Below are 23,295 nucleotides of genomic sequence, written 5' to 3' on the forward strand. Positions count from 1 at the left end.
CCCCCAGCTTCCATTTATTTTATATGAAACTACCTAGAAATTGAACAATCACCTCCTTAGAGCCCTCTCCCCATTCCCTTCCACCCTCAAGGTGCTCACTGACTTCTTTGTCAGAGACAGAGAGAACAACATAATGAGCTGCCTCCGCTGCTTTCCCCTAGCCCACCAAGCCAAACCTCCCGCCACCTAACCCCGGTCTCGCTCCAGATTTGTCCCTTTCTCTTTCCATGCCCCCTCCAAGGTCATATTTGTCCATATAACCTATTCCCTGCTCCCTCGGCCCCATTCCTACTAAACCGCTGACCATCCAACTTCTTTTCCTGGCCCCCATGCTGGCAGACATTGTAAATGGTTCCCTCAACTCAGGTACTATCCTCCTTCCCTTTCAAAACCTGTGTCATCTTCTCCACCTTCAAGAAACCCACCTCAGACACTTCGTCCTTGCAAAACAACTGCTCCATCCCCAACCTCCCTTTCCAATCCAAAGTCCTTGAACATGTTATCACCTCCCAGATCCATGCGTCATCTTTCCCATAACTTTCTGTTTGAATCAATTTCTACCCCTCTCACAACACCGAAATGGCCCTAACCAAAGTCACTTTCCTTGTGACGCATTATCCTTCCTCATCTTCTCCACAGATTTTGACAGTCAACCACACCATCCTCCTCCAATGTGCCTCTTCCATTGCCCAGTTTGGTAGGACCACCCTTGCTTGGTTCCACTCTTACCTATCCAATTGTAGCCACAGTAGCTCCAGCAATGGCTTCTCTTCCCACCCCCAAACCACCACTTCAGGGATCCCCCAAGAATTCATCCTTGGTCCCCACCCTTTGCTCTTTTTCATCAGTTTGTCTCCTTGGCATCACTCTTGCCCCTGAGCGAGAAGGTGTGGGTTCAAACTTTGCTCCAGAGACTTGAGGATTTATAAGTTTTGAGAATTTGGTAAAGCAGAATGTTTAAATTCCTTTGGACAAGAAATGGCACCAATAACCAGCTCTACATTTGTTACTTTTGTGGTTACAATTAAAGTGATTGGGATTATTATACATCCTTTTTTTTCATAATAACAGTCAACCACACCATCCTCCTCCAATGCGTCTCAGAGAAGTCCCAAAATGCTTCACATGCAATAAACTACTTTACAGCTGCCACTTTGGGCATAGCAAGGTCCCAAAAATAAGGAGGTACACGACCAGTGTATCTGTTTTTGGGAGGTGTTCACTGCGGGATAAATGCCAGGGGGATCTGTCCAATGGAAAAATGCCACCTGAATCACCAGACCTGGGTTTAATGGCTCAGCCAAAGGATGGCATCTCCAACAGTGCAACGCTCCCTCAGTACTGCACTGAAGTGTCAGCTTAGATTATTCCCTCAAGGCTTGGAGTGGGACTTGAATCCAAAACCTTCTCACTTAGCTAGAGTGCTACCCAACTGAGCCAAGCCGATACGTGGATTAGACTCCCGGAAACCGTTAAGATAGGCAAAACAGGCAACAGGAACCAAAACACAAAGCATCCATCACCAGATTGTGTGTGGCATGATGAGGAAGGATTACTTTTGTATTAGAGAGACTGGGTCGTTCAATGAAAAAGAAAGACTTGCATTTATATAGCACCTTTCACAGCTTCTGGGCCAATTAAGTATTTTTGAAGTGTAGTCACTGTTGTAATGTAGGAAACGTGGCAGCCAATTCGTGCATAGCAAGATCCCACAAACCGCAATGTAATACTGGCCAGATCATATGTTTTTAGCAATGTTTACTGGAGATAAATATTGGCCAGGATTGAGAGAACTCCCCTGCTCTTCTTCAAAATAGTGCCGTGGAATATTTTACATACACCCAAGAGGGCAAACGGGGCTTCGGTTTAATGTCTCACGTGAAAGACGGGTTAAGCATATTGTCCTTTCACCTCAGAAGGTATGGGTTTGAGTCTTGGCCCAAAATGAAGGTGTGATTATCTCCTCGTACAGCTTTAAGGGCTAGATTTTCAGTTTAGGCAGTTTTGGGGCGCTAGCTTTAGCGCCCGCCCGAAGTTAGCGCCCGCCCCAAAGTAGCGCCCCGTTGCCGGGAATTCAGTGGCTTCGCCCTAAGAGGTTGGTGGAGCGCTAAAAGAGGCGTTCCACTACTCTCTTTAGGCGCTAAGCCGGCGGTCCAGAGGGATAGCGCCCAGGCGGGGCGCAGCACGGGTGCGGTCATTTTTGCACTGACAGCAGACCCCGTGGTGCCGACCAGCTCTTAAAGGGGGAAGGGACGAATTAGTCTGCTGCCACGCCCTGCACACTGCAGCCTTGCAAAGAGGCCTCAACACTACTGCTCAGCCCCAGGGAGTCATGGCAACGCCAGAGAAGGCCCGTCAGCGTGCCCTGCGCTTCTCAGAGGGTGATCTGGACATCATGCTCACAGCTCTGGAGGTGAGGCGCAAGATCTTGTTTCCAGACAGTGGGAGGAATCCAACCCACCACGACTACACCAAAGCCTGGAAGCAGATCGCCCAGAGGGTGACATTCACCGGCGAGGCCCCCAGGACCCACACACAATGCCGTAAGAAGTACAACGATCTGACCAGGATTGTGAGGGTGAGTAGCCTTTCCAGTCTCCTCCTCATTCTTGCATGTACACCTGACATGATGGGCAAAGGGACCTGAAAGTCCTTTTGGCCAGCCCTCAGCCAGCAGCATTGGGACAGTCATGAGCATCAAATGGCCATTCGGCACTCTACACTTTGGCCAAGCTATTCCACCATGGGAGGCAGTGCACACTACATCAGGGCTTCACTCTGTCCAAGCTATTCCACCATGGGAGGCAGTGCACACTACATCAGGGCTTCACTCTGTCCAAGCTATTCCACCATGGGAGGCAGTGCACACTACATCAGGGCTTCACTCTGTCCAAGCTATTCCACCATGGGAGGCAGTGCACACTACATCAGGGCTTCACTCTGTCCAAGCTATTCCACCATGGGAGGCAGTGCACACTACATCAGGGCTTCACTGCGCCCTTACAGCCCGTCCTTTCTCTTGCAGGCTAAAGTAGCGTTTAATCGCCAGGCCCGTGCCAGGGGTGGCCGCGCCAAGCTGCAGAAGCTCACTCGGCTGGAGGAGCGCGTGTGTGTGCTCATGGGAGCACGTGTGATTGTCCCCACAGCGTGCGGTGTATCCGACCCTCCACTGCCCGGCAATGGTAAGGACCTCGCCTTTTGGCCCTCTCGCGTCGCACTGGCCCATCCGAGCTACCTCCTTTGCCACTGTCCCACCAATGCGCTGAATCCCACCAGTCCTAACTCCCTCGCTGACGCCGTCTCCTCACTCTGAAGCTACTCTTGTGCATTCCTGCTTTCAGCTGGTGACGACCAGGACCCTGAGGCTGCCAGTGACAGCACCTCCAACCAGGAGGAGGAGGAGGAGCAAGCCGGACCTTCGGGGGAACAGTCACGTCCCGCAGGAGAGGAGGAAATGCTCGACACCTCCTCACTGGACGAGTGCCTGGAGGAACTGTCGCAGGGCAATGCAGCTTCTGGGACCAGTGGCGTCCAGCCACCCAGCAGCCGTGCGCGTGGCCCGCGGCCTTCCCCCCAAAGGGGGGAAGGATCAGAGGGGAGTGCTGCTGCTCGGCACACTCGCCGTCACCAACGCGGCAAGGGTCCCCTAGTTCGGCCCCCTCCTCCCCAGCGGGAGAGTCGCGACTCCAGTCCGGACACCTTCACTTCGGAGGAGGTGCGGAAGCTCGATCAGATGGCCGACGACTCGGACCGGCGCCACACGGAGCTCATGAGCGTGGTGGGGCGCATGCCTGAGGCCATCGAGTCGCTGGCGACCAGTGTGCGCGAGTTCGGGGCAGCAACTGCCGCGACTGGCCGCATGCTAACTGATGCTGTCAAGACCCTGGCGGATGTGATGCGCGCGCACACCAGGACCAGAGGGCCACTCACTGCTGCCACACGCGCTGTCTCAGGCAGGCATCGCCAGGGCAGGCGCCGCGCTGGACCATCCCAGCAAGCCGGCCGTCGGCTGATTGCTGCGGATCCTGCAGTGCGGGCCCGGCCGAGTGCCACCGCGCCACAGCACCAGCCAGCGCATCCCAGACGCCAGCTGGCCCACATTGCACCATCCGTCGCCGCCATTCCCCCTCTGGGGCGTCAAGGGCAAGCGGCTGCAGCTGATGGTGGCCAGGCTCAGGCGCGCCACTCAGGAGACGGCCCCTCGAGGCCCAAACACCGTGTAGGCCGCCCCCCAGCGGCATCTGGCGGAAGGGCATCTGAGCCTCAGGCGCCTTCCCCCAGCCTCGCAGCAGCCACTGGGCAGAGCTTGCGAAGGAGCAGCAGGCAGGGCAGGGGAGGCAAAATGCTGGCCAAGGTCTCGCCCTCGCGGGCCACTCAGTAGAGGGTGTGGCCAGCTTTCCTTTAATATGGCGGTGGCCATCTTTATTTTGCCCATGGTTGTGCTTTTGGAGGGCTTTTTTTTTGCGTTAGGCCGACGTTGAGGCCCGGTTTCAATAAAGGTGGAGTGGCTCCTCCCCAGTTTGTGGGAGTGAGTCGTTTGTTGGGCTTTTTGTGGGGCCCGTTTATTGTTTTTGGGGATTCATGTGGGAAGGGCTTTTCATTTTTGTTTAATAAAAAATTATCTTTATTCATGCAGTCTCCATGGTTGTTCTTCTTAGTGTTTGTTGGCTTCGCCGGCTGAGGGCTTGCGGAGCGGCTGCATTCATCTTCCCTCATGGCCCCTGGCCATTCCCTGACAGGGGGCTTAGAAGTACCGTGTAATAAGGTGGCGTCGTGCGGCCCTTGGCCCTGGTCGCTCCCTCCTGGGAACGTACTCCTGCTCCTCCTCCTCCTCCTCCTCATGCTCCTCCTGCTCCTCCTCCTGAGGTGCTGGTCCAACGTCAGGTGGCAGTGCCTGAGTCCTGCGGATAGCCAGGTTGTGTAGCATGCAGCAAACCACCACAAATTGGGAGACCCGGTCCGGCGAATACTGGAGAGCTCCTCCGGAGCGATCAAGGCAGCGGAACCGCTGCTTGAGGACCCCAATAGTTAGCTCGATGATGTTGCGGGTGGTTTGATGGCTCTCGTTGTAGGCCTCTTCAGCAGCGGTCCTGGGCGCGCGGAGCGGGGTCATGAGCCAGGTGCACAAAGGATAGCCTTTGTCCCCGAGTAGCCATCCTCTTGGGGGAGGCTGTGCCTGGAACATGTCATGCACAGTACTCTGCCGCAGGATAAAGGCATCGTGGCTGCTGCCTGGGAAGCTGGCATTGACTGCCATGATGCGCTGCTTGTGGTCACAGACCAGCTGCACATTCAGAGAATGGTAGCCCTTCCTGTTGCGATACTGCTCGCCATGCTCCAGAGGGGCCCGCAAAGCCACATGCGTACAGTCAATGGCGCCCTGCACCAAGGGGAATTCCCCGAGTCTGGAAAATCCCAATGCGCGCTGATGCTGGCTCTCCAGGGCCATGGGGAAGGAGATGAATTGGCTTCTCCTTCTGAACAGTGCTTCGGTCACCTGGCGGATGCAGCGATGCGCGCCGTACTGGGAGATGTTTGCTATGTCCCCAGCAGCGTATTGGAAGGAGCCGGTGGCATAGAAGTTCAATGCCACCGTCACCTTCACTTCCACCGACAGAGACGTCCTGCACCTGAGCTTTGGCCGCAGATCTCGGCGAAGCAGGTGGCAGATCTCTGCAATCACCCCCTTCCGGAATCGGAGCCTTTTAACACATCGCGCGGCACTCATGTTTAGGTAGGAGCGCTGCTGGCGGTATAGCCTGACTGGGTAAGGCCTACGTGGCCGACGCCTGTAGCCCCCTCTGCCTCTAGCCAGGGCTGCCCCTCTCACAATACGTCTGCGAGCCCTACGGACATGGAGCTGCAGCTCCGCGTTGGCACCCCATGCAACCCCCATCAAATCCTGGCAAACACTCTAATTTCCAAATGGCCACTTGCAGCGCTGTTGCCTGAGTCCAAAAATACCTGGCTCTTGCTGCTTGAAACCAGTTAGCTATCCTCCTTGTTGTGTCTCCAGAAATGCGTTGCACAAGACTGTTTTCTGAAATAATGGATGGCCTTTATACTGGAGAGGACGTTCCCTTTAATTAGCGCCCCCCGGGGCCCGCGCTGGTTGTGTTGCGTTCCTTTTTCCAAACGCTCCGGCCGCCCGCCGCACAATGGGGCGGTCCGACTGAAGTTTGCAATCGGGGCGGCCAAAGGGCGTTGCACGAGGATGTGACGTCATTTTCTGCGCGCGCATCCGGGCGGGCGCTAAACTTTGCGCCGGCGCTAACGGGCAACTTAATTTGGGGCGGGGCGCAAACTGCGCTGCGCCCGGGCGCTACACGCATAGCGCCCGGAAATCACTTCTCTTAAGGCGCTAACTGCTGGCGCAAGCAACTGAAAATCTAGCCCTAAGAGTTTTACGGGCAATGAGCTTGAGCAGCCTTAACCTAGTTTCCACTGGATGGAGATCCACAATGTAGGAATAAATCTGTACCACTCTTAGTCAAAGGACAACAGGGATGGTCAGTAGGGTAATGGAAACAGAACTGCACTGGTGCAGTAAGGGACGTCCTTTTGAGATTGGGATTAAGGCACACTACTCAGGTAGAACTGGGGAGCCTCACTCTACATACGCTGTCCTCTACCTGGTGCTTAATGTCAACGGTGGATGCCAAAAATGGTGGAGGGGTGTGGGGGAAACGAGTTCTATTGCCCAGTTCAGACCACTTTTACATTAATTAAAGAGGATAAAGTTTTTACGGCGAACCTCCCAACTGCACTGTTCCAGACAAGAGAATGGAAGCTGCAGCCAGAGGGGCAACATCGTAATCTGGGATCCTCCAGGATAGACATGGGAGATTTGTAAAGCACGCACCGTTGAAAAATAGCTTTTGGCTACTTAAGGTAGACTTTCCCCATTAAGATGTCTACTCTCGGGTCATTTATACTTGCTACACCAACAAATTATAACAATGTTTCCAGTGATGGAAAGCTCGGATCCACTGTTAGTTACCTCGAGGGTAAATTGAAAAAAACTCATTGTTCACCCTGCACTCACCTGGTTCTAAATAACTGCTCTCATCTTCTGAGGTACTGAGGTCAATACTGGTAGATAGCACAGCAACAAATCCTTCTTTAAATTCCTCAAAATTCACCTGAAAATTTCAATAGCATGTTACTTTTTGGAAGAAAATAAGGACAACGAACTACTGACATCACCAATACAGAGGTTATCAGATTCTCTCTCCATATCGTTATAAAAAGGTACATGTCCTGGACCAGTGGTTTACAGAATGGCACTGAGCACATAATCACAAGCGCTACATGTGCACGAGTTATTGCCAGCAGCACGGGTGATGCACGCACACCGATGTATATCTTGTTTGCACACATTTGGAACTTTAAACATGAAACTTTTTACACAGTTTACATTTTTGCTTAAAATTTCACAGCAGGGTCCCTTCTCTTTCTACCCAACCACCTCACCAGCATCTCTCTGGGCCAAACTTAATTGGTCTTTCTTCACCCTCCACAGGTTCTTTCTCTCCACTCCTCACTCCTTTCTGTCTACTCCCTGAATAATGCAAATTAGATAGATTTCTTTCAGAAAATAACATTTTGGGATACAGTATATGAGTAATTTGAGACATGACATATGGCAAATGCAGCATGTTGCCTTCTACCATCCTGGTAATTGCATGATACAATGATAATGGAGTTGTTGACTAATCATAGCAATCAGTCTTAATTAATTAGTCTACAATAGACCCAGACGTGTGCGTGTCAGTCAAATAGCCTGCCAACACCTACAGTCAACGCTCACAGATGAATGGTGACCATTCGGGTGAGAGTGCTGGAGGATGCTTGGTGCCCTTATGGGAACAGGAGTAGGCCATTCAGCCCCTCGAGCCTGTTCCGCCATTCAATTAGCTCATGGCTGGTCTGTAACTCAACCCGGTTTACCTACCTTTGCTCCATATCCCTTGATACTCTTACCCAACAAAAATCTGCCGATCTTAAACTTGAAAGTTTCAATTGACCCAGCAAGAAAAAGTTTTAGTTTTTTTTAATTTGTGAAGTGAAAAAAAAAGTGCACAGGATATGGAGCAATCCAGTTGGTGGTTATTTTTGATCAACGCTTTCTTCCTCCTCACCAAACTAATAATAATAATAATAATTCAACTTTATTGTCATTGTACAAGTACATGAACAACAAAATGTGATCTTGCAAGCTCCCATGAGTCCAGTACAAATAACATTAACATTAAACGTAAATAGCACCGTCCTGGGAGAAGCAAAGCCGCTGCGTCTGTGCACGCTGCCATTCCATTTCCACCATTCCAACAATATTCAGCCCAACGCCCGGGCCTGCTCACCAGCCGCCCCTCCCGGGGCTCCTTCCATGACCTTCTCACCAACCGCCCCTCCTCGGGGCTCCTTCCGCCGTGACCTTCTGCACCTGGTCTTCCCTGATGGTCACCCCTCCAGGTACTAACCAGGCCTGGCTCTGCTTAGCTTCCAAGCCTTGCCAGTGACCCTGTCCCTAGTCCCAGGAACAGGGCTAGAAGTAGGACAGTGTTAGCGTCAACAATGAAGCCATTAATTTACAAAGCAGCCAACACATGCAACAGGGCAAGTAGAAGTTAGGCTACTCACATAGGAACTGGAGAAATTAATGGGACTGAAAGCTGATAAATCTCCAGGGCCAGATAATCTGCATCCCAGAGTACTAAAAGAGGTAGCCATGGAAATAATGGATGCATTGGTTGTCATCTTCCAAAATTCTATAGATTATGGAACAGTTCCGGCAGATTGGAGGGTGGCAAATGTAACCCCACTATTTAAAAAAGGAGGGAGAGAGGAAACCGGGAACTACAGACCGGTTAGCCTAACATCAGTCGTAGGGAAAATGCTAGAGTCTAATATAAAGGATGTGATAACAGGACACTGAGAAAATATCAACGGGATTAGACAAAGTAAACATGGATTTATGAAAGGGAAATCATGTTTGACAAACCTACTGGAGCTTTTTGAGGATGTAACTGGTAGAATAGATAAGGGAGAACCAGTTGATGTGGTGTATTTGGATTTTCAGAAGGCCTTTGATAAAGTCCCACATAAGAGGTTAGTGTGCAAAATTAAAGGACATGGGATTGGAGGTAATATACTGGCATGGATTGAAAATTGGTTAACAGACAGGAAACAGAGAGTAGGAATTGGCAGGCGGTGACTAGTGTGGTACCGCAGGGATCAGTGCTTGGGCCCCAGCTATTCACAATATATATCAATGATTTGGATAAGGGAACCAAATGTAATATTTCCAAGTTTGCTGACGACACAAAACTAGGCGGGATTGTGAGTTGTGAGGAGGATGCAAAGAGGCTTCAAGGCAATTTAGACAAGTTGAGTGAGTGGGCAAATACATGGCAGATGCAGTATAACGTGGCTAAATGTGAAGTTATCCACTTTGGTAGAAAAAACAGAAAGGTAAAGTATTATTTAAATGGTGATAGATTGGGAAATGCTGATGTACAAAGGGACCTGGGTGTCCTTGTACACCAGTCACTAAATGCAAACATGCAGGTGCAGCAAGCAGTTAGGAAGGCAAATGGTATGTTGGCCTTCATTGCAAGAGGATTTGAGTACAGGAGCAAGGATGTCTTACTACAGTTATACAGGGCCTTGGTGAGACCACACCTGGAGTACTGTGTGCAGTTTTGGTCTCCTTACCTGAGAAAGGATATACTTGCCATAGAGGGAGTGCAGCGAAGGTTCACCAGACTTATGAGGAGAGATTGGGTCGACTAGACTGTATTCACTAGAGTTTAGAAGAATGAGAGGGGATCTCATTGAAATGTATAAAAATCTGACAGGGCTAGACAGACTGGATGCAGGGAGGATGTTTCCCCTGGCTGGGGGCTCTAGAACGAGGGGTCACAGTCTCAGGATACGGGGTAGGACATTTAGGACTGAGATGAGGAGAAATTTCTTCACTCAGAGGGTGGTGAACCTGTGGAATTCTCTACCACAGAAGGCCGTGGAGGCCAAGTCACTGAATATATTTAAGAAGGAGATAGATAGATTTCTAAACACAAAAGGCATCAAGGGGTATGGGGAGAGAGCGGGAATATGGTATTGAGATAGAGGATCAGCCATGATCATATTGAATGGCAGAGCAGGCTCGAAGGGCCAAATGGCCGACTCCTGCTCCTATTTTTCTATGTTTCTATGGAACAGGAGGAGGCCATTCAGCCCCTCAAGCCTGTTCCACCATTCAATTAGATCATGTATCTTAACTCAATCTACTCGCCTTAGTTCCGTAAACCTTAATATCCTTGTCTAACAAAAACCTATCAATCTCATTTTTGAAATAGCTTTTTTGGGGAGAGAGTTCCAAATTTTGACTACCCTTTGTGTGAAGAAATGCTTCCTGACATCGCTCCTGAACGGTCTAGCTCTAATTTTAAGGTTATGCCCCCTTGTTCTGGACTCTCCCACCAGAGGAAATAGTTTCTCTCTATCTACCTTATCAAATCCCTTTAATCATCTTAAACACTCCAATTAGATCGCTCCTTAATCTTCTATTTTCAAGGGAATACATGCCTAGTCTATGCAACCTGTCCTCATAATTTAACCCTTTTAGCCCCGGTATCATTCTGGTGAATCTGCGCTGCACCCCTCCAAGGCCAATATTTTCTTCCTGAGGTGCGGTGCCCAGAACTCAATGCAGTGCTCCAGATAGAGTCTAACCAGAGCTCTGTGCAGCTGTAACATAACTTCCACCCCTTTGTATTCCAGCCCTCGCGATAAAGGCCAACATTCCATTAGTCTTTCTAATTATTTTTTGTACCTGTCCACTAGCTTTTACTGATTTCTGTGCTTGGACCCCTAAATCTTTATGAGCACTGTACCATTTTTGATAGAGTAAATAAGGAGAAACTGTTTCCACTGGCTGGAGGAACAGTAACCAGAGGACACGGACTGAAGATCATTGGCAAAAAAAGCCAGAGGGGAGATAAGGAGAATTTTTTTACGCAGCGAGTTATGATGATCTGGAATGTGTTGTGATCTGGAATGTGTTGTGATCTGGAATGTGTTGTGATGATCTGGAATGTGTTGTGATGATCTGGAATGTGTTGTGATGATCTGGAATGTGTTGTGATGATCTGGAATGTGTTGTGATGATCTGGAATGTGTTGTGATGATCTGGAATGTGTTGTGATGATCTGGAATGTGTTGTGATCTGGAATGTGTTGTGATCTGGAATGTGTTGTGATCTGGAATGTGTTGTGATCTGGAATGTGTTGTGATGATCTGGAATGTGTTGTGATCTGGAATGTGTTGTGATCTGGAATGTGTTGTGATGATCTGGAATGTGTTGTGATCTGGAATGTGTTGTGATCTGGAATGTGTTGTGATCTGGAATGTGTTGTGATCTGGAATGCGTTGTGATGATCTGGAATGCGTTGTGATGATCTGGAATGTGTTGTGATCTGGAATGTGTTGTGATCTGGAATGTGTTGTGATCTGGAATGCGTTGTGATGATCTGGAATGCGTTGTGATGATCTGGAATGTGTTGTGATCTGGAATGTGTTGTGATCTGGAATGTGTTGTGATCTGGAATGTGTTGTGATGATCTGGAATGTGTTGTGATCTGGAATGTGTTGTGATGATCTGGAATGTGTTGTGATCTGGAATGTGTTGTGATGATCTGGAATGTGTTGTGATCTGGAATGTGTTGTGATCTGGAATGTGTTGTGATCTGGAATGTGTTGTGATCTGGAATGTGTTGTGATGATCTGGAATGTGTTGTGATCTGGAATGTGTTGTGATGATCTGGAATGTGTTGTGATCTGGAATGTGTTGTGATGATCTGGAATGTGTTGTGATCTGGAATGTGTTGTGATCTGGAATGTGTTGTGATCTGGAATGTGTTGTGATGATCTGGAATGTGTTGTGATCTGGAATGTGTTGTGATGATCTGGAATGTGTTGTGATCTGGAATGTGTTGTGATCTGGAATGTGTTGTGATCTGGAATGCGTTGTGATCTGGAATGCGTTGTGATGATCTGGAATGCGTTGTGATGATCTGGAATGTGTTGTGATCTGGAATGTGTTGTGATCTGGAATGTGTTGTGATGATCTGGAATGTGTTGTGATGATCTGGAATGCGTTGTGATCTGGAATGTGTTGTGATCTGGAATGTGTTGTGATCTGGAATGTGTTGTGATCTGGAATGCGTTGTGATGATCTGGAATGTGTTGTGATGATCTGGAATGTGTTGTGATGATCTGGAATGTGTTGTGATGATCTGGAATGTGTTGTGATGATCTGGAATGTGTTGTGATCTGGAATGTGTTGTGATCTGGAATGCGTTGTGATGATCTGGAATGTGTTGTGATCTGGAATGCGTTGTGATCTGGAATGTGTTGTGATGATCTGGAATGTGTTGTGATGATCTGGAATGTGTTGTGATGATCTGGAATGTGTTGTGATGATCTGGAATGCGTTGTGATCTGGAATGCGTTGTGATGATCTGGAATGTGTTGTGATGATCTGGAATGTGTTGTGATGATCTGGAATGTGTTGTGATGATCTGGAATGTGTTGTGATGATCTGGAATGTGTTGTGATTATCTGGAATGTGTTGTGATTATCTGGAATGTGTTGTGATGATCTGGAATGTGTTGTGATGATCTGGAATGTGTTGTGATGATCTGGAATGTGTTGTGATGATCTGGAATGCGTTGTGATCTGGAATGTGTTGTGATGATCTGGAATGTGTTGTGATGATCTGGAATGTGTTGTGATGATCTGGAATGCGTTGTGATGATCTGGAATGCGTTGTGATGATCTGGAATGCGTTGTGATGATCTGGAATGTGTTGTGATGATCTGGAATGCGTTGTGATCTGGAATGTGTTGTGATCTGGAATGTGTTGTGATGATCTGGAATGCGTTGTGATGATCTGGAATGCGTTGTGATGATCTGGAATGTGTTGTGATGATCTGGAATGTGTTGTGATGATCTGGAATGTGTTGTGATCTGGAATGTGTTGTGATGATCTGGAATGTGTTGTGATGATCTGGAATGTGTTGTGATCTGGAATGCGTTGTGATGATCTGGAATGTGTTGTGATGATCTGGAATGTGTTGTGATGATCTGGAATGTGTTGTGATGATCTGGAATGTGTTGTGATGATCTGGAATGTGTTGTGATGATCTGGAATGTGTTGTGATGATCTGGAATGTGTTGTGATGATCTGGAATGTGTTGTGATGATCTGGAATGTGTTGTGATGATCTGGAATGCGTTGTGATCTGGAATGTGTTGTGATGATCTGGAATGTGTTGTGATGATCTGGAATGTGTTGTGATGATCTGGAATGCGTTGTGATGATCTGGAATGTGTTGTGATGATCTGGAATGCGTTGTGATGATCTGGAATGTGTTGTGATGATCTGGAATGCGTTGTGATCTGGAATGTGTTGTGATCTGGAATGTGTTGTGATGATCTGGAATGCGTTGTGATGATCTGGAATGCGTTGTGATGATCTGGAATGTGTTGTGATGATCTGGAATGTGTTGTGATGATCTGGAATGTGTTGTGATGATCTGGAATGTGTTGTGATCTGGAATGTGTTGTGATGATCTGGAATGTGTTGTGATCTGGAATGTGTTGTGATGATCTGGAATGTGTTGTGATCTGGAATGTGTTGTGATGATCTGGAATGTGTTGTGATCTGGAATGTGTTGTGATGATCTGGAATGTGTTGTGATCTGGAATGTGTTGTGATGATCTGGAATGTGTTGTGATGATCTGGAATGTGTTGTGATCTGGAATGTGTTGTGATCTGGAATGTGTTGTGATCTGGAATGCGTTGTGATGATCTGGAATGTGTTGTGATGATCTGGAATGTGTTGTGATGATCTGGAATGTGTTGTGATCTGGAATGTGTTGTGATCTGGAATGCGTTGTGATGATCTGGAATGTGTTGTGATCTGGAATGTGTTGTGATCTGGAATGTGTTGTGATCTGGAATGTGTTGTGATGATCTGGAATGTGTTGTGATGATCTGGAATGTGTTGTGATCTGGAATGTGTTGTGATGATCTGGAATGTGTTGTGATGATCTGGAATGCGTTGTGATCTGGAATGTGTTGTGATCTGGAATGTGTTGTGATCTGGAATGTGTTGTGATCTGGAATGTGTTGTGATGATCTGGAATGTGTTGTGATCTGGAATGTGTTGTGATGATCTGGAATGTGTTGTGATGATCTGGAATGCGTTGTGATCTGGAATGTGTTGTGATCTGGAATGTGTTGTGATGATCTGGAATGTGTTGTGATGATCTGGAATGTGTTGTGATGATCTGGAATGTGTTGTGATCTGGAATGTGTTGTGATCTGGAATGTGTTGTGATGATCTGGAATGTGTTGTGATGATCTGGAATGTGTTGTGATGATCTGGAATGTGTTGTGATGATCTGGAATGTGTTGTGATGATCTGGAATGTGTTGTGATGATCTGGAATGTGTTGTGATCTGGAATGTGTTGTGATCTGGAATGTGTTGTGATGATCTGGAATGTGTTGTGATGATCTGGAATGTGTTGTGATGATCTGGAATGTGTTGTGATGATCTGGAATGTGTTGTGATGATCTGGAATGTGTTGTGATGATCTGGAATGCGTTGTGATGATCTGGAATGCGTTGTGATGATCTGGAATGCGTTGTGATGATCTGGAATGCGTTGTGATGATCTGGAATGTGTTGTGATGATCTGGAATGTGTTGTGATGATCTGGAATGTGTTGTGATGATCTGGAATGTGTTGTGATGATCTGGAATGCGTTGTGATGATCTGGAATGTGTTGTGATGATCTGGAATGTGTTGTGATGATCTGGAATGCGTTGTGATCTGGAATGTGTTGTGATCTGGAATGTGTTGTGATGATCTGGAATGTGTTGTGATGATCTGGAATGTGTTGTGATGATCTGGAATGTGTTGTGATCTGGAATGTGTTGTGATGATCTGGAATGCGTTGTGATGATCTGGAATGCGTTGTGATGATCTGGAATGTGTTGTGATGATCTGGAATGTGTTGTGATGATCTGGAATGTGTTGTGATGATCTGGAATGTGTTGTGATGATCTGGAATGTGTTGTGATCTGGAATGTGTTGTGATCTGGAATGCGTTGTGATGATCTGGAATGTGTTGTGATCTGGAATGTGTTGTGATCTGGAATGCGTTGTGATCTGGAATGTGTTGTGATCTGGAATGTGTTGTGATCTGGAATGTGTTGTGATCTGGAATGTGTTGTGATCTGGAATGTGTTGTGATCTGGAATGCGTTGTGATGATCTGGAATGCGTTGTGATGATCTGGAATGTGTTGTGATGATCTGGAATGTGTTGTGATGATCTGGAATGTGTTGTGATGATCTGGAATGTGTTGTGATGATCTGGAATGTGTTGTGATGATCTGGAATGTGTTGTGATGATCTGGAATGTGTTGTGATGATCTGGAATGCACTGCCTGAAAGGGTGGTGGAAGCAGATTCAATAACAACTTGGAATAAAATGGAATTGGATAAATGCTTGAAAAGGAAATATTTGCAGGGCGATGGGGAAAGAGCAGGAAAGTGGGACTAAGTGGAGAGCTCTTTCCAAAGAGCCGGTACAGGCACGATGGGCCAATTGGCATCCTTCTGTGCTGTAAGATTCTATGATTCTACACCCGTAAGCTTACCCTGAATGACCCTCCTCTCCTACCACAGGCACCAAGCACCTCCATTCTAACAGCGTCTATTTCAAAGTTAGATTCATGCACGCAAATTATGAACGTGTTAACACGTCGCACCAGCCGGAAGGGCAAGTTGTGGCGTGCGTACCTATTTATATACGGCGTAACGCTATCTCCCGTGCACCCACAGGTGGGGCTTACCCTGGCATGATGATTGCTGCCCAAAAGTGTCTGCAGTAGAAGAGGGATCTGGGCCTCCAGGTGAAGCTTTTGGCACAGCTCAGTCAGCTCCTCCTGGTCCAGGTATCCGGTCCTTGTGGTATCGCAGCTGTCGAACACATCCCTGAGCTGCGACACATACTTGTTCTGTTCTGCTTCATCCATCCCATAGCACCACCCAGCTGCAGAGGAGAATTAAGAGTTGGCCAGAGTTTAAAAAGAAGTGTTGGAATTATCCTCCACCGGGAAGAAGAAGAATCCAAAAACAAGTGAGGTCTTTAAATCAATGCGTTGCTTTTTTTAAAAAAAGAAACAAACTACAAACAGAATTACACAAAGGTTCTCAAACTGAGGTGGGCGGGGGGGGGAGGGGAAGGGAGGGAAGGGGATGGATGACGTTATCAAGGAGGACGGGAAATTCTTCAGATCTGTGGATTTCCACCACAGTTCCAGCGAAGTGGGAGCAGGTCTGAAAAACTCCCTGGCCGGCAACTTCCAATGATATGATTAGACTTCAGATTAAAACCTACAAATGCAAGGGAGCAGAATTAAAACAGCGATTGTGACAAAATGTGCCGAAATATTCTGGGTCACCAGCTGTATCTGCACGAACATTGATTATGCAAAAATACTCTTTCTTAGAAAGGTTGGGGCGGGGGGGTGCGCTTGGGACATGAATCTCTGAAAGAGGGGAGTGGGAGGGGATGGGGTGCTTCTCCCAAAACATTTTGGGAATGTTAAAATATTAAACACGGATGATGTTTCATAATACACGACTTTGAGTGATGACATTGTGATTCCCATTCTGAGCTGGCCCATTAAAAGTAGACAGGAGTGAAAACCAGTCTATTCCTGCAGGGAGGAAAATTATTTAGTTTTTTTTAATTAAAGAAAAATACACACACACACACACACACACACACACACACACACACACACAATAAACAGGGAACTTCCCATCGTGGTTAGATGCACCCCACAGAGTGACACTGAACATAAGAACATAAGAAATAGGAGCAGGAGTAGGCCAATTGGCCCCTCGAGCCTGCTCCGCCATTCAATAAGATCATGGCTGATCTGATCCTAACCGCCAATCCACTATGACAGGACTATCTCCTGAATCTAACAGCATTAGACACACGAAAAACAGGAGCAGGATCAGGCTACACGGCCCCTGGGCCCGCTCCGCTACCCACAGGGCCATGACCTATCCGAACCTAGACTCATGTCCAAATTCCTGCCCGCTCCCCGTAACCCTTAATTCCCTTTTCTACTAGGAAACTGTCTATTTCTGTTTTAAATTTATGTAATGATGTAGCTTCGACAGCTTTTTGGGGCAGCATATTCCATGGACCTACCACCCTCTGAGTGAAGTAGTTCCTCCTCATCTCAGTTTTGAAAGAGCAGCCCCTTATTCTAAGACTATGCCCCCTAGTTCTAGTTTCACCCATCATCTGGAACATCCTCCCTGCATCCACCCGATCCAACCCCTTCATAATCTTATATGTTTCAATAAGATCGCCTCTCATTCTTCTGAACTCCAATGAGTAGAGTCCCAATCTACTCAACCTCTCCTCATATGTCCATCCCCTCATCCCCGGGATTAATCGAGTGAACCTTCTTTGTACTGACTCGAGAGCAAGTATGTCCTTTCTTAAGTATGGACACCAAAACTGTATGCAGTATTCCAGGTGCGGTCTCACCAATACCTTGTACAACTGAAGCAATACCTCCCTATTTTTATATTCTATCCCCCTAGCAATGAAAGCCAACATTCCATTGGCCTTCTTAATCACTTGCTGCACCTGCATACTAACCTTTTGAGTTTCGTGCACCAGGACCCCCAGATCCCTTTGTACTTCAGTACTTTCAAGTTTCTTGCCATTAAGATAATAACTTGCTCTACGATTTTTCCTGCCAAAGTGCATAACCTCACACTTTCCAGTATTGTATTCCATCTGCCAAATCTCTGCCCACTTATTTAGCCTGTCTATGTCCCCTTGCAGGTTTTTTATGTCCTCCTCACTCACTACTTTCCCTCCCATCTTAGTATCATCTGCAAACTTTGATGTGTTACACTCGGTCCCCTCCTCCAAATCATTAATATAGATTGTAAAGAGTTGGGGACCCAGCACTGACCCCTGCGGAACACCACTGGTTACTGATTGCCAGTCTGAATATGAACCATTTATCCCAATTCTCTGCCTTCTGTTAGATAGCCAATCCTCTATCCATGCCAGAATATTACCCCCAATCCCGTGATTTTTTATCTTAAGCAATAATCTTTTGTGTGGCACCTTGTCAAATGCCTTTTGGAAGTCTAAATACACTACGTCCACTGGTTCACCTTTATCCACCCTATATGTTACTTCCTCAAAGAACTCCAGCAAATTTGTCAAACATGACTTCCCCTTCATAAAACCATGCTGACTTTGTCTTATTAAATTATGATTATCCAAATGTCCTGTTACTGTCTCCTTAATAATGGACTCCAAAATTTTACCTACCACAGATGTTAGGCTAACCGGTCTATAGTTTCCAGCCTTCTGTCTACTGCCCTTTTTAAATAAGGGTGTTACATTAGCAGTTTTCCAGTCTGCCGGGACCTTTGCTGAGTCCAGGGAGTTTTGGAAGATTATTACCAATGCATCCACAATCCCTACCGCCACTTCCCTCAAAACCCTGGGATGTAAGCCATCAGGTCCAGGTGATTTATCCGCCTTGAGTCCCATTATTTTACCAAGTACTACTTCCTTAGTGATTTTAATCGTATTTAGCTCCTCCCCCCCTATAGCCCCCTGCTTGTCAAGTGTTGGGATATTCTTGGTGTCCTCTACTGTAAAGACTGATACAAAATATTCATTCAGTGTTTTTGCCATCTCCATATTTCCCACCATTAATTTCCCGGTCTCATCCTCTAAGGGACCAACATTTACTTTAGCCACCCTTTTTCTTTTTATATAACTATAAAAACTCTTACTATCTGTCTTTATATTTTTTGCTAATTTACTTTCATAATGTATCTTCCCTTTCTTAATCAATCTTTTTGTTATTTTTTGCTGTCTTTTAAAGTTTTCCCAATCCTCTATCCTCCCACTAGATTTGGCTACCTTATATGCCCTTGTTTTTAGTCGAATACTATCCTTAATTTCTTTACTTAGCCACGGATGGCTGTCTTTTCTTTTACACCCTTTTTTTCTCAGTGGAATATACTTTTTTTGGAATTTGTAAAATAACTCCTTAAATGTACACCACTGATCATGTATCGTCTTATCCTTTAACCTATTTTCCCAATCCACTTTACTCAATTCCGCTCTCATACCTTCATAGTCTCTTTTATTCAAGCTTAGCACGCTTGTTTGAGATACAGCCTCCTCACCCTCTAACTGAATATGGAATTCAACCATGTTATGGTCACTCATTCCAAGGGGATCCTTTAATAGGACATTTTTAATTAATCCTGTCTCGTTACACAGGACCAGATCTAAGGTTGCTTGCCCCCTGGTTGGTTCAGTTACATACTGCTCAAGAAACCCATCCCTAATACACTCAATGAACTCATCCTCAAGGCAGCCCTGCCCAATTTGATTCGTCCAATTTATATGATAGTTAAAATCCCCCATAATTATAGATGTTCCCTTATTACAAGCCTCAACTATTTCCTGATTGATACTCCGTCCAACCGAGTTGCAACTGTTCGGAGGCCTATATACTACACCCACTAATGTTTTTTTCCCCTTATTATTCCTTATCTCCACCCAAACTGTTTCATTATCCTGATCCTTTGACCCAATATCATTTCTCTGTATTACAGTGATTCCTTCCTTTATTAACATAGCCACCCCACCTCCCCTTCCTTCCTGCCTGTCCTTCCTGATTGTTAAATAACCTGGTATGTTTAATTCCCAGGCATTGTCACCCTGCAGCCATGTTTCTGTAATGGCCACAAGATCATACCTATATGTAGCTATTTGTGCCTTTAACTCGTCTATTTTGTTACGAATGCTACGTGCATTCAGATAGAGAACTTTCAAATATGTTTTGTGACACTTAGTTCCTGCTATTGCCCTTTTTATTACTTTACCTTTTACTCCACACCTTCTACCCCTTCCTGACACGCTCTGGTTTTTAATTTCCCCACTGCTACCTAAGTCTATGACCTTCTCTGTTGTCATTTGTATTATTTGCTCTCTGGGAACCTTCCCCCCACTAGTTAGTTTAAAGCCCTCTCTACAGCCCTAGTTATATGATCCGCCAGGACTCTAGTCCCAGCACTGGCCAAGTGAAGCCCGTCCCAACGGAACAGCTCTCTCCTGTCCCAGTACTGGTGCCAGTGTCCCAGGAAGCAAAACCCATTTCTCCCACACCAGTCTTTGAGCCACGCATTTAACTCTCTTATTTTATTTGTCCTAGCCAAATTCGCTCGTGGCTCAGGTAATAATCCAGAGATTATTACCCTTGTGGTTCTGCTTTTTAATTTGGCCCCTAGCTGCTCAAACTCCCTCAGCAGAACCTCCTTCCTTGTCCTATCTATGTCGTTGGTACCAACATGGACCACGACAACTGGATCCTCCCCCTCCCACTCCAAGTTTCTGTCCAGCCCAGAGGAGATGTCCTTAACCCTGGCACCGGGTAGGCAACACAGCCTACGGGACTCTCGCTCTTGGCTGCAGAGAACTCTATCTATCCCCCTAATAATACTATCCCCTACCACTACAACATTTCTATTTACTCCCCCCTCTTGAATGGCCCCCCTCTCCACGGTGCTGTGGCCAGGTTGCTCATCCTCCCTGCAGCCCCTGCTTCCGTCTCCACAGGGAGTAAGAAGCTCGAACCTGTTGGACAAGAGCAAGGGCTGCGGCTCCTCCAACACTACCTTCTCGAGTATCAATTCCTTAACCCACGCCTTTGGCTCAATGATGGCACTCTCGCCTCTGAGGCAGAGAGAGTGCTGCACCTTTTACGACCTCGGGACGTCCCAAAGCACTTCACAGCCAATTAAACACTTCTGAAGTGTAGTCACTGTTGTAATGATGGAAACGCAGCAGCCAATTTGCTCACAGCAATTCCCACAAACAGCAATGTGATAATGGCATAGAAATCTGTTTTAGTAATGCTGGTTGTGGTATAAATATTGACCAAGACACCAGGGAGAACTCCCCAGCTCTTTTTGAAAATAGTGCCATGGGATCTTTAACATCCACCCGAGGGGGCAGACGGGGCCTTGGTTTAACATCTCATCCGATAGATGGCACCTCTCTGACAGTGCAGCACCCATTCAGTACTGTATTCCCTGATCAGAGCTAAAACATCACTCCCAGATCAGAGCTAAAACATCACTCCCAGATCAGAGCTAAAACATCACTCCCAGATCAGTGCCAAAACATCACTCCCAGATCAGAGCTAAAACATCACTCCCAGATCAGAGCCAAAACATCACTCCCAGATCAGGGCTAAAACATCACTCCCAGATCAAAGCTAAAACATCACTCCCAGATCAGAGCCAAAACATCACTCCCAGATCAGAGCCAAAACATCACTCCCAGATCAAAGCTAAAACATCACTCCCAGATCAGAGCCAAAACATCACTCCCAGATCAGAGCCAAAACATCACTCCCAGATCAGAGCTAAAACATCACTCCCAGATCAGAGCCAAAACATCACTCCCAGATCAGAGCTAAAACATCACTCCCAGATCAGAGCCAAAACATCACTCCCAGATCAGAGCCAAAACATCACTCCCAGATCAGAGCCAAAACATCACTCCCAGATCAGAGCTAAAACATCACTCCCAGATCAGAGCCAAAACATCACTCCCAGATCAGAGCCAAAACATCACTCCCAGATCAAAGCTAAAACATCACTCCCAGATCAGAGCCAAAACATCACTCCCAGATCAGAGCCAAAACATCACTCCCAGATCAGAGCTAAAACATCACTCCCAGATCAGAGCCAAAACATCACTCCCAGATCAGAGCTAAAACATCACTCCCAGATCAGAGCCAAAACATCACTCCCAGATCAGAGCCAAAACATCACTCCCAGATCAGAGCCAAAACATCACTCCCAGATCAGAGCTAAAACATCACTCCCAGATCAGAGCCAAAACATCACTCCCAGATCAGAGCTAAAACATCACTCCCACATCAGAGCTAAAACAGCTTTGGTCAACATGATGGCTAAACCTTAGCCACAGAAGAGCACTTTGTGCTGGTTACACTCAGACAGACCATAATCACGTCCCATGCAGTACATAATTACAAGTACTTTTACACTGTGGATTACTGATCTCAAATAAGCAGTTTGATTTACTCTCTTATTTTTGGCAATGTGTTTTCCCATTTCTCCCCTCCTCCTCTCAGCTACAATATGGTCCCGCAGCCAACTGGGCACTCAGTGGCTCTTCATTCAACTGACCGTCTCGTCGCGTGCAAATCTGAATGTGTGTGTGGCCGGCTGTTCTACCACGGCAGGCATCGCGGCTGAGCCCAATCCTGTCCTCACTCGCTGTGCTCGCACCCACACTCTCCAGCACTCATGAGCTGGAAACCCCAAACCGAACTTCCGCCTCCTCAGCCAAGGGTTGTTGAAGCTCCCCCCACCCACGTCCCGTGCTGCCAATATTGTCCGAGACCAGCTAGTTCAGGACCGAACCTGGGAACCTCTGGTCTGTATGGCCGAGTCTTAATGGAAAGAGACATCAGGCAGCTTTAACCTTCATCCCTAGACAGATTATTAAAATTACTAATCCGTAGCGAGCAATTTGGTGATTCTGAGCTAGCCAACTCGAAGGTACATTTTGTCGAAACATAATGCTAGCTGATTGAACGGGTAACTGGTGGGACCAGTTCCACCCCATCGAAATGCCATTCTTGTCAGCCAATTCCCAGTGACCATGATGTTTGCTACAGAACATCAGTTTCATGCCCCTCCTTTCAGCTTGGAGACGTGGGTAATTAATAAATGCAAAACAAAAAAGAGAAGACGAAGAAAGTATTGCCCCTTAAGAGAATTCAGTGAGAAGGGAATTTTTTTTAAAATTATTTAAGTGTTTCCTGCACTGCAAAACCTACAACTGGGTTAAATTTGTGCGATGTGTTAGGGTGTTCCAACGTGTTGCACCATCACACTCTCGCCCCCAAGATCGAATTAAAAAAACTATTATTTCAAAATATCATGAAAGGCTATCATATGCTTTCAATATTTTTAATTGATGATGGACGATATACTTTAATGTATTTTCATATTACTTGAAAAATTCAGAATGTCCTTGAACCTCCCTACAGCTCAGTGTAATGTAGAATATTGTGATTCATTGGGGTCGATTTTAACTCAGGTGCAGAGAATT

General features: G+C 46.7%; 1 protein-coding gene across 4 annotated transcripts in view; it reads right to left on the reverse strand.

Annotated features, from left to right (window-relative positions):
- ninl (ninein-like) overlaps positions 1 to 23,295 on the reverse strand; it is a 160,056-nt gene that overhangs the window by 110,072 nt on the left and 26,689 nt on the right. For all 4 annotated transcript variants that reach the window (XM_085981883.1, XM_085981882.1, XM_085981884.1 and 1 more), the window contains exons 2-3: positions 15,929 to 16,128; positions 7,046 to 7,142 (exon numbers count right to left, since the gene is read on the reverse strand). In XM_085981883.1, coding sequence (XP_085838009.1) covers positions 7,046 to 7,142; positions 15,929 to 16,111 — 280 coding nt within the window. In that variant the 5' untranslated portion in view covers positions 16,112 to 16,128. The remainder of the gene's footprint in view (positions 1 to 7,045; positions 7,143 to 15,928; positions 16,129 to 23,295) is intronic.

This window comes from Somniosus microcephalus, chromosome 3 (assembly GCF_052327205.1).
Source record: "Somniosus microcephalus isolate GS21.2 chromosome 3, FLI_Smic_1.0, whole genome shotgun sequence".
Taxonomy (NCBI): domain Eukaryota; kingdom Metazoa; phylum Chordata; class Chondrichthyes; order Squaliformes; family Somniosidae; genus Somniosus; species Somniosus microcephalus.